The following is an 11,708-nucleotide window of genomic DNA, read 5'->3' as shown; positions in this document are numbered from 1 at the left end:
AAAAAATTGAAGCTGGAAGGAATAACACATATAGAAAAAGACAAGCTTAAAAATGGAGACAACTATACTTGAACAACAATAAAAAAATGTGGGAAAAAAAAAAGAAAAGGAATCATGTAGGCATTACCTACAACAAGGGTGGTTAGAAACCCTTAATTTTATACCAACTATGATTTTCTGGGTGTGAAATAGGAAATGGTAAAGTTCTATTATAATTAAATACATATAAAAGACAAATAAAATCATAACCAAATGATAACAGCTCTAGAAATGAGAGAAGCACTGATTAGCACTGTCAGCACCTGTGGATGAGGGCAGAAGCCCTTGGACTTGGTATTACTTCATTTGGCTGCAGTGGTGCTGCATGCATGCCTCAGGCAGCTTGGGTGTATGTATTAGGGCATTATTATTTTTGTCATCATGAATATATACAAATTATCTCACACCCTCTTTTAAACTTTTTAAAATTTCAAAATGAATTTAATACTATGACTAAAACTGATAAAATAAATAGTAATTTTTCTATTGTGGCAAACTATATATTAGATATAATGTGGCTCTTTAACCATTTTTACATGTATGGTTCAGTGGCACTAATTATATTTTACATAGTCATGTAACCATTACCATTATCTGTTCTAAAACTTTTCACCATCCCAAACAGAACTCTAACCATTAGCAGTAATTGCTCTTTCTCCATCTTCCAAACCCTGTTCACCTCTAATCTTTCTGTCTCCATGAATTTGCCTAATTTAATAATAATAATTTTAGAATACAGTCTTTCATTTATGTATACTCCTCTTGAGATTTTGAGGCCTTACCCCTTCATGCACTCACCAGAAACACCCGCCGCCCTTCACATGCACACCATTTCTCCTCTCCCACCACTCCAGATAGAAATTACTGTGGTAAACCCTAGGCATCTGTAGATTGAACATTAGCCAACTTTATCATCGATGTTGTAGTTCTATTCAGTGAATGACAGATTTAAAAATGATTTATATGACATAATATTTTATTTAATTATATAACATTCAATTTTAGTGGTATTGAGGGTTCACTAATTTTGAGGTTCTATTTTAAAGCATTTTGTGTTATATAGCACCAATGAATTTGGGACTTTTCAAAGATCTCATTGGGTGCATTCATCGAAAAAGGCTAGTAGCTCTGAAGTGGACTTTAGCTGAAGCTTATTATTACAAATTTTCAAGAATGATTTTTCTCAAAATATGGAGTGGGAACAGGGACCACAAGATTTCATGATATGGGAGATAATATAGCACAGGGAGGTTTTTGTTTTTGTTATTTTATTAAAGATAAGAAAAAAGATGTATCCTTAAATTTATTGCCACCATTAATCATTGTATTATGAACAGTCAAGTGGTTTTGATACTGTTATTTAATCTTCAACTACATTGACTTTCAGTTAAAAGGGATCTTTTCTTCCCTATCTCCCTTTCCTCCTTCCCCCTCCTCCCCTCTCTCCCTTCCCTTTCTTTTCTTTGAAGAAAAGAATTGGGAGGTTGTCTCAATGGAATGATGTAATCAGAAATGACAACTAACTTGAGGTTCAGTCTTTTTTCCTTCAAATTCACAGTCAGAAAATTAGTAAACTTGTTATATTTTTGTTAATTGTTAATGGAATTTGTACATTAAATTTGTGGTTCCGGGTTTGTAAATTCATAGGAATTACACTTGTGACTCATTTAAATTTTCATGCCCAGTGTTTAAATGTAATTTGATATAGAGATCTCTTTCACTAAGGATCTACTGTCATTGATATCTCATACTAAAATCAGAATACTCCTTCTACTAGATTGAGCATTTAGGAGATACTAAGACTTATGTTCTCTTTTACTCCAGATGTGGATGAATGCTCTGACAACGTGTGTGCTCAGCTTTGTGTCAATTACCCTGGAGGTTATTCTTGTTACTGTGATGGGAAGAAAGGGTTCAAACTTGCCCAAGATCAGAGGAATTGTGAGGTAACTTTTGCAGTGCTAAACATCCCGTCTCTTCTAAAAGAAGAGTCCAGGAACTTTTCAGGAAAATATAGGTGTTCTACAATTACTGCCACTGTTCCATTTACACTGAGAGTCACAATCTATTTACTAATTGTGGTCATGGAAAGTCATAAACAATTGGGAATAATTATTACCTGAGTAAGAAGAAAAGCTGCAGGGTCACAGTTCAGAGAAGGTCATCTATATGGCATGTATGTTTATACAATACAAAATATATGTGCTGATTTCAGAAACTTAAGGAAAGCTGAGGTTTATACCTCTCTTTGTGAGAAAAAAAAATCTTGCATTGAAACAGTGAAAACATTTCCCAGTGTGTACTTTTCTTTATTCACCATTCTGACAAGTTTGAGCACACCTTAGGCATGTTAGTACCTGCAAGAGTGCTCATAAAATCTCGGGTAGAAACAACTCTGTCAGACTAGACCACTGAGTGGGGTTTGAATATGTTGAAATTCTTAGAGGCTGATTTTGTTCATCTGTATGTATTAACTTGCTTTTAGTTACTCAGATTTAACGTATAATTGACACAGAAATTGAATGTTGGGGGTAGGTTATAGTTTTCCCTTTATTCAAATAAATAGATTAACCTCCAAAGCTGTTTTTCTTTTCTGAATGAGGATCATGTGTTTGTGATTCTTAGTGTAGTTCTTGTATCTCTTTTAGTTTTACAAGTGAAGGTGAAATTTTATGATTATGAGGCAAACAGTAAAAAGACAAAAATCCTAATAACAATTTGATCATGTGTATACACGTGCCTCTTTATCATCAAGACAGAGCTGTATTATGTGCCCCAAAATGTGACATTCAGTTTTTCCTACCTACTTGGTAGAGGGTGGTAAGGTGAGATAGCTGGCCTGTGGACTGACTTTGGAAGTACTTACTTGGAATGCCATGCTGTATGAACATCTGTTTCGTAATTTACTATTGTAATTTGAGTATTTATTGTAGCTATGCATCACCATCTACCTCTGAATAGGTTTATTAAAGTTGTAAGAGGAGATGGAATGTTATTTTTGGACCTAGATTTAATATAGTGCTGTGTATCCAATTCCTTCCAAAATAGCCATATATATGCCTAATAATTTATCTCTAAAAGACTTTTCATTTTAATGTTTATTTTTATTTTTCAGAAGAAAGTACTGGATTTCAGATTTAATGACTCTAAATCACTTTTTGGTATCTTCCTTGGAGACTACAATGATACCTTATTTATATTTATTCCATCTAAGTTTTTCAATATTCCCATTCCTATCTGGATAGCACAATTTTTGCTCAGAAACTTTTTGCTTACTAATGAATAAGTGAACAAATTAGGTAACATTTATTGGTACATTAATTTTCCAACAACCTATTTATGATTCCAAATAAAAATAATTTTCAAAAATAATTCGTGGAAGGCCTGATACCTGTATCAGTGAAATAAGGTGTTGCCTATTGTTACTAGGAGAAAAAGTCTGTGTTTTGGATTGTGATTTACAAAGGAAATATCAAAGACAAAAATATGAAGGCACACACATTCAACAAGATTTTTAAAACACACATATGCTTGGAGACTATACTGATGGACCCTATAAGAAAGTAAAAGATAGTGCTTTTTATTACCAAGGTATTTTAAATTTATTTTAGTGTATCATAGAGGACACATTTGACAAGAACTCTAGCAACCAAAGAAACAATGTGTCATCTGACAAAAACATCAAGCAGTGAATTATGCATTTTGTTTGTGTGTTTTCTTTTCTTTCTTCCAGGCTGTTCCAGTATGCCTTCCCTTGGACCTTGACAAAAATTATGAACTACTTTACTTGGCACAGCAGTTTGCAGGGGTTGTTTTATATCTAAAATTTCGCTTACCGGATGTCATCAGGTGAGGTACCAATGTCAATGACAATTTCTAGAGGTAAGCAGGTCAGGACAGAAGAAGGAAGTGACTAAAAAAGTTTGAAATGTATGAAGTTGCATTTTAAATCAGAAATTTTGGTATATGATCAATCAAATGATATGGAAATCCATAAAGTTAATTCATTCCTTCATATGTGTAATTTTCATGCCAGAAACAATTTGGGTCATCATAGGTGGGCTTTCCCCAGTGACCATATTTCCCTTATTCCCTCATCCTTCCTTTTTTAGTGAATACACATTTACTAAGAAGCTGGGAAAGCAGATTTAGTGTACGTGTAAAACTTCTATTGTTTTTTATATATGTTTTAAAAACTAAATAATGAGAAAAGACTCAAAAGTATTGCTTTTAAATATGATTATGTTCATACTTATTAAGGAAAATTCATAAGATTGCTTAAGTGCAATTAAAGAAATGAATCACATGGTTTTAATAGACTCTCTGAGTACTCTGTCTTCTGTTCTGTAGTTAGGGTGATGTTAGGGAAGAAGTAGTTGCTTATGTTTTTGAGTCATGATTCTACTTTAATTATCAAATTTTCTCAGAGTCATACATTATCTGAAAAAAGAAATTGGAGCTGGAATAATGTAAAGGAAACATGTTTGAGAGTGGTTGTAGAGTCCAGATTTTAAAATACTTTAATTAAATAAGCAACCATATTTAGAATTTAATTCATTATGTGCATGAGCAATGAACATTTTTTCATTAAATGTGAATCAAAGAAATCGTACCACTTAGAGTCATTGAAATTTATTCTAAGATTCACTGATCTAATTGTGCTTCTTAAACACTTTATGTTCTGCTACAACCTGGTTTTCCCCTTTAACATCTCAGAATAGATAATATCGTATAGTGATAGATTGGAGATGACTGTTCTGTGCCAAGTGAATAATGAAAATGAGAGAGGAAAAAATAACTATTGAATACTTTTAGGCATGTTCAGGGGTATTCATTTCTCAGAGACAATTCACAGTAGCTTAGAGTCTAACATTGGATCAAATTGGCCAAATAATTATTTTTCCCAGTTTTATTTATTTACTTAGTTAATTACTTAGTTTAAGCTTTTCATTGAGGTATAATATATACAGAAATGTACACATCCTAAATGTACAGCTTGATAAATATTTATGAACTGCCACCTGTGTAACCAATGAAAAAAACTGCCAGTGCTTTTTTGACTTTTTTTTATTTTTGCAAATTCCTTCAGTTGTTTTCCATGATCAGATACTCTACCCAAAAGTTAACAGATTCATTCCTCTTTTTACTCTACAGTACTTATGAAGAAATAGTGAATTGTTCCCCAGTGATTCATTAATCAGTATGTTGATGTATTTCAGAAAGAAATAATGCAGAACAGGGCTCTGAATTACTGGTTCAGCATGATTTTACAAAGAGACAGAAATTATCTCCATAATAGAATTATTAAGGAAGATTCTGAGCATACACAGATTTAGGTTTTGGCAAGATACCACATGCTTTGCATCAGCAAAATAGGATGATTATGAAAAAGAAGTACTTTTTCTACTAAAAATTACTTATAAAATAAGCTGAGTTCAGTATATTTCTACTACATTGTTATCCATTTACCACACTTTACTTCACATTTACCTCTTTAGAATATTTCCGGAGAATTCCAAGATTAAAAAGATTATCCTGTCACCTTTTCTTTGTTCCATTTGAGGTAGATCAGTGCTGCATTGCAAATGGTACCTCTGTTATTACTGTTATACTTAGGGATAAGGTGTGGGGTTCCTTGTCGTATTTAGCAAAAGTCCTAACTTTTTAACTTATCTTTGTGTTAATCGAACTCAAATGACTAATAGTTATACTTTTGTATTCCTTGTCTTTTTTTGATCATTTTGATTTGCTGGTCCCTTTGATAATTTATTGCTGATTCTCATTAAAATGTCCAATTGTCACTGAATCAGTACATGTTAGTTTAAAATATAGCATCCTTTAGATTTTTTTCCCCTTGTAATAACTACATCTATGTCCAGAGTCTTAATAGCAACAGGCATTGCCAGAACTCTAATAGCCCAAAGCACATGGCTAGACTATTTCTTTCTTTTTCTTTTTTTTTAAAGATAAAATCAGTATATAACAACAATGGGGCAGGGGGCAAAAATCTGAAATTTATTTATAAAAAATTGTGTATTTATTCTTACATGTTAAACTTTAGTCACCTTCAAAGTACCCTCCATTTGATGCAATATACCTATCGAGACATTTTTTCCGCTGCTCAAAAGAGTTTTTGAACTTCTCAATTTTGATGCCTTTTAGTGCTTCTTCCTCTTCCACATCAGCAAATGTTTCCCTTTAAGCACTTTTCTCATGTGGGGAAACAAAAAAAAGTCTCTCTCAGAGAGACCCTATGAATGGGATGGAGGACATAGGGATCATGCCATTTTTTATCAAAAACTGCTGAACACTCAGTGCAGTGTGGGAAGGTGCACTCCTAAATTACCCATCATGAAGTGGGCCAAGTGTTGAGTCTTCAAAAAAAATTCACTGAAGCTGAAGGCAGTTTCTCACAATGCCAGCTGATAACAGATGTGTTTCTAGAACACTCACCTAGCAGGAGAATCCTATACTACAAGGGGCTTGCCCTCTAGAAGATAATTCCATTTTGGGGGGGGTCTTTCCCTCATATATAAGTTTCAGGTGTACATTATAATTTGATACATGTTTATGCTACTGAGTGATCACCCCCAGAAGTCTAGTTTCTGTGCTTCACCATACAATTGACCCCCTTCACCATTCTCACCTACCCCCCCAAACTCCCCCTCTAGTACTACCAACTTATTCTCTGTATCTATGAATTTGTTTTGTTTTCATGTTTTGTTTGTTTGTTTTAAATTCATGCAGTATTAGTCCTTCTCTATCTGATTTATTTCACTCTATTCTTTTTATCTCAAATCACAAGGTTTCATTCCTTTTATGGCTGAGTAGTAGTCCTCTGTGTTCATGTGTGTGTATGTACTACATCTTCTTCATCCATTCATCCATCACATACTTACATTGTTTTTTATATTTTGGCTATTGTAAATAATTCTACATGGAACATAGAGGTGCATTATCTTTTCAAATTAATGTTTTATATTCTTTGAATAAATACCCAGCAGTGGAAATCTGGATTATATGGTAGTTCTATTCTTAATTTTTTGAGGAATCTCTATACTGTTTTCCACAGTGGTCCACCAATTTACTTTACTGTTAACAGTGTATGAGGATTCCCTTTTCTCCATATCTTACCCAACATTTGTTCTTTCCTGTCTTTTTGATAATAGGTATTCTAACAGGTCTGAGGTTATATCTCATTATAGATTCAATTTGCATTATTCTAATTATTAGTGAAGTTGAGCATCTTTTCATGTGTTTGTTGGCTATCTGTATGCCTTCTTTGGAAAAACACCTATTCAGATTATCTGCTCATTTTTCAACTAATGTTGTTGAGTTGTGTGAGTTCTTTGTATATTTTAGCTATTAATTCTTTGTTGCAGGTATGGTTTGCAAATATCTTCTCCAGTTTGATAGGTTGCCTTTTCATTTTGATGATTGCTTCCTTTGCTGTGTAGAAGCTTTATAATTTGATGTAGTTCCATTTTTTATTTGTACTTTTGTTTCCCTTTCCTTTAGAGTCAGATCCACGAAAAGCTTGCAAAGACACATGTCAAGGAGCTAACATCCTGCTTTCTATGTATTTTATGGTTTCAGGTCTTATAGTCAAATCTTTAATCCATCTTGAGTTATTTTTTGTATATGATGTGAGATAGTGGTCTAGTTTCATTCTTTTGTAAGGGGCTGTCTAGCTTTCCCAACATCATTTATTGAAGAGACTGTTCTTTCTCCATTGTATGTTCTTAACTCATTTATCATGAATTGATTGCTGATATATATGTGTGGTTTTATTTCTAGGCTGTCAATCTGTTCCATTGATTTGTCGATTTCTTTAGCCATTTTGATGCCGTTCTGATTACTATAGCTTTGCAGTATAGTTTGAAATCAGGAAGCATGATACCTCCAGCCTTAGCTACTTGGGATCTTCTATGGTTCCCTACAAATTTTAGGATTATTTATTCTAGTTCCACAAAAAATGCCATTGGAATTTTTGATGGGCTTGTTTGAGGGGACAGATCATGGGGACCATGGATTGGTGCCCCCTGCCCAGCTGGCCCTGGGGGTGCCCAGGCCTGGGGTCTAAGGCCTGGACAGTGCCCTGCAAAAGGGGATGAATGGGGAGAAACTCTGTGGGATAGGGAGAGGGAGGGCTATGGACCAGGAAGGCAGAGGGGGTAAGAAGGGGGACAGATGGAGATGGAAAGGAGTGTAGTCTACCGGATGGGAGATAGGCAAGAGAGTTCCAGGGGGAGGGAGCATAGGGAGCCATGGGGAGAGAGAGAGCAAGCCAAGGACAGAAAACAGACAAGGGAGAGGGAGAAGGAGAGGGGAGAAATGGGAAGAACCAGAGACAGAAAAAGAGAGAAAGAACACACGGGGCTGGGAAGGTTAGACAGAGATAGGCACAGAGAGACACTGAGAGACAAAGGTGGGTGGAGAAAGAAAGGAAAGAATACAGAAAACCAGACCCAGTGAGACTGGAAAAGTGACCAGGAGAAAGGAAGGAGAGAAGAACTAGTCACAGAAGTGGAGGCTGTGCCCAGCCTGGGGCCTGCAAGGGAGGGGCCTGCCACACACTAGTGGCAATGAGGGCAGGCGGCTGGAGGGTGGGGCCATTGGGATTTTGATAGGAAGTGCACTGAATCTGTAGATTGCTTTGGGTAGTATGAATATTTTAACAATATTAATTCTAACAATTCATGAGCACAAAATATTTTCCCATTTATTTGTATCTTCCTCAGTTTTTGTTGTTTTTATCAATGTCTTACAGTTTTCAGTGCATAGGTATTCCACTTCCTTGGAAAAATTAATTACTTGGTATTATTCTTTTTGATGCCATTGTAAATGGGATTGATTTCTTAATTTCTCTTCTGATAGTTTATTATTAGTGGATAGAAACAACAGATTTCTGTACATTGATTTGTATTCTGCAACTGTGTTGAATTCATTTATTATAACAGTTTTTTGGTGGTGTGTAAAGGGTTTTCTACATGTGTTATGTCATCTGCAAATCATGGTTCTCACTCCTTCCTCTCTGGTCTGGATGTCTTTTATTTCTTTCTCTAGCCTAATTTCTGTGGCTAGGACATCCAACAGTTTGTTGAATAAAAGTGGCAAGAGAAAGCCACTTGTCTTGTCTTGTCCTGCTCCTTGTCTTGTTCCTGCTCTTAGAGAAAAAGCTTTCACTTTTTTCCCTGAATATGTTGTTAGCTGTTGGTCTGTCATATGGCCTTTATTATGTTGAGGTACATTCCCTTTATACCCACTTTATTGAGAGTTTTTATCGTAAATGGATGTTGAGTTTTAGTAAATATTTTTTCCGCATGTATTGGGATGATGTATGATTTTTATTCTTCGTTTTGTTAATATGGTATATCACGTTGATTGATTTGTGGATATTGGATCATCCTTGCGTTCCTGGAATAAATCCCACTTGGTTATGGTATATAATCCTTTTAATGTATGGTTGAATTTGGTTTGTTAGTATTAGACTATATCTTTTAAGCTCTATTTCTATGTATTCTAGTATGAATGATTTATGCAGTTAGAGTTTTGAAGATCTTTTTGAAATCAAGCTAACAGATACATTTTTTGACTTTACCTTTTTAACCACACATGAAGGCTTAACTGTGTTTGCAGTCATCCAGATGATATTTTATGTATCTCTTGAGTCATTTCTTCCTGATATATATGAAATCATAGGGAAAATATGCTTTTTGATGGATAAACCAATAATGAAATTGTAATCTCTTTTACTAATCACTTACAGATTCAGCAAAAAAAATCTTAACCCAATTATATAGTATATAAAAGATCCTAGGAGGGATACAATATGGCTAAAATTGGTACATGCATATTAATTTGAACATTTGAAAGAGTGCCTCCAAAACAAGTGCCAAAAAATGACGAGAAATTACCAAAGATGATGAGAAATACTATCTGTTCACTGGGATGAAAGACTCCAAGAATAAGCAAAAAAGTGTAATAACTTAATTTTAACACACATGGAACCAGAGATAATACAGCAGCAGTCTAATTCTGCCCTGGTCTTTTATTAATCCCAGGGACAGAAATAGTTGACTGTTTCAACATATTGGTTTTTTGCCAGTACAAGAAAAACAGAATAATACATTGAGCCTTCCATATTCTCACTATTAAGACTCTCTCTTTGTCTATTGTTTAGATTTTCAGCCACATTTGATTTCCGGACATATGATTCAGAAGGTGTTATACTTTACGCAGAATCTGTTGACCAGTCAGCTTGGTTCCTGATTGCAGTTCGTGATGGAAAGCTTGAAATTCAGGTTAAGAATAAACATACAACCCAGATCACAACTGGAGGCCAAGTTATTAATAATGGTGTGTGGAATATGGTATGTTGTGCAGATTTTATAAAGAATCTTTCCGCTTTGACATAGTTTGTATAAATCATTAATACTTAATTTTTATTGTGATACTGAACCAGATGGGGTTGGGTTTAATCTGACGTTATAGGAAATATATTCTGTGCACTACAAATCCATGAAATGGCCTGAAGAATGATAACCTCACTTAATGTATTAAGGTTTTCTCATGACTGAAGTTGTTTTCAGTTATTTGCTTGACCTAGTCTATCTTTAACTTCTTAACCCTTTTTTTAATCATCACTGGAGGACATTTTTCATTGTCCCCAGAGAGAGGAAGGGAAAAGAGAAGCAAGAAATAGAAACATTGAAGCTAAAGAGAAGTGTTGATTGGTTGCTTCTTCTGTACACACTAGGACTGGGGATCTTAGGCGCTGGGACTGAGTATTCAACACGCAACCCAGACATGTGCCCTGACTGGGAATTGAACTCACGACCTTTCTGCTATTGGTCGATGCTCCAACCCACCAAGCCACACTGGCCAGAGCTAACTTCTTACCCTTTTTAGTGGCTGTCGCTGGGTGAACAGTGGTGTCTCTCTTAGAGGTCGTGGATTATTAGCTGTCATAATAGTTTATGCAAAAACACCACTGATCAAGGACAGCTATACTGGGTAGCCACCAATTTTTTTTTCAATGAAAGAGAATTACACATAGAAACAAAATAAAAGTTAATTCAATTTTAAATATTAGCATATAGGTAATCAATCTGTGCAGTTTACATTTGCCAGTAGCGATTAGAGTGCCTAGAAACTAGCAGTTTAGATAATCCCTAAGAATAGGCCTTTATTTTAATGATCAGTAACATCATTTTAATAAACTGGATTAAAATGGAGATTTTCTTGGATAAGGGATTACCTAATGTCCCAAAATAATGTATGGAAAATCACTAAGATCACTTTTTCAGCAAAAGAGAGCATTTCCCCCCCAATGAGTTTATACAAATAGAAAAAAGTTGATTGAAGTAGAATTTTGATAAATGCCTAATTAGATTTTATTATGGATCATGAAGAAGGCAAATGTTTAGCTATGAGATTAACAATTGTGAGTTGCAGATCATGTTCATTAAAGAATTGTCTGTGAATCATACTGTTAAAGGCAGGATATAGGGTTGGATGGAAGGCAGAAACTCAGTTCCATACATTTTTATCTCCTATGTTTATGATCCTTGTTTGAAAGAAACTATTTACTGTATAGCCACATTTCAATGAAAACATTTTAGTTAAGATCTGACTGGTGTGACTCAGTTGGTTGGAGCATCATCATG

The 11,708-nt window shown here is 34.7% G+C and overlaps 1 protein-coding gene across 1 annotated transcript in view; it reads left to right on the top strand.

Annotated features, from left to right (window-relative positions):
• Nucleotides 1–11,708, top strand: part of PROS1 (protein S) — a 73,423-nt gene that overhangs the window by 45,042 nt on the left and 16,673 nt on the right. Inside the window, exons 8-10 of the mRNA XM_028504467.2 lie at nt 1,864–1,985; nt 3,773–3,888; nt 10,223–10,412. Coding sequence (XP_028360268.1) covers nt 1,864–1,985; nt 3,773–3,888; nt 10,223–10,412 — 428 coding nt within the window. The remainder of the gene's footprint in view (nt 1–1,863; nt 1,986–3,772; nt 3,889–10,222; nt 10,413–11,708) is intronic.

Source organism: Phyllostomus discolor, chromosome 2 (genome assembly GCF_004126475.2).
Source record: "Phyllostomus discolor isolate MPI-MPIP mPhyDis1 chromosome 2, mPhyDis1.pri.v3, whole genome shotgun sequence".
NCBI classification, from domain to species: domain Eukaryota; kingdom Metazoa; phylum Chordata; class Mammalia; order Chiroptera; family Phyllostomidae; genus Phyllostomus; species Phyllostomus discolor.
The sequence above is the reverse complement of the archived record's forward strand: the minus strand, read 5'-3'. Positions and strand labels throughout refer to the sequence as shown.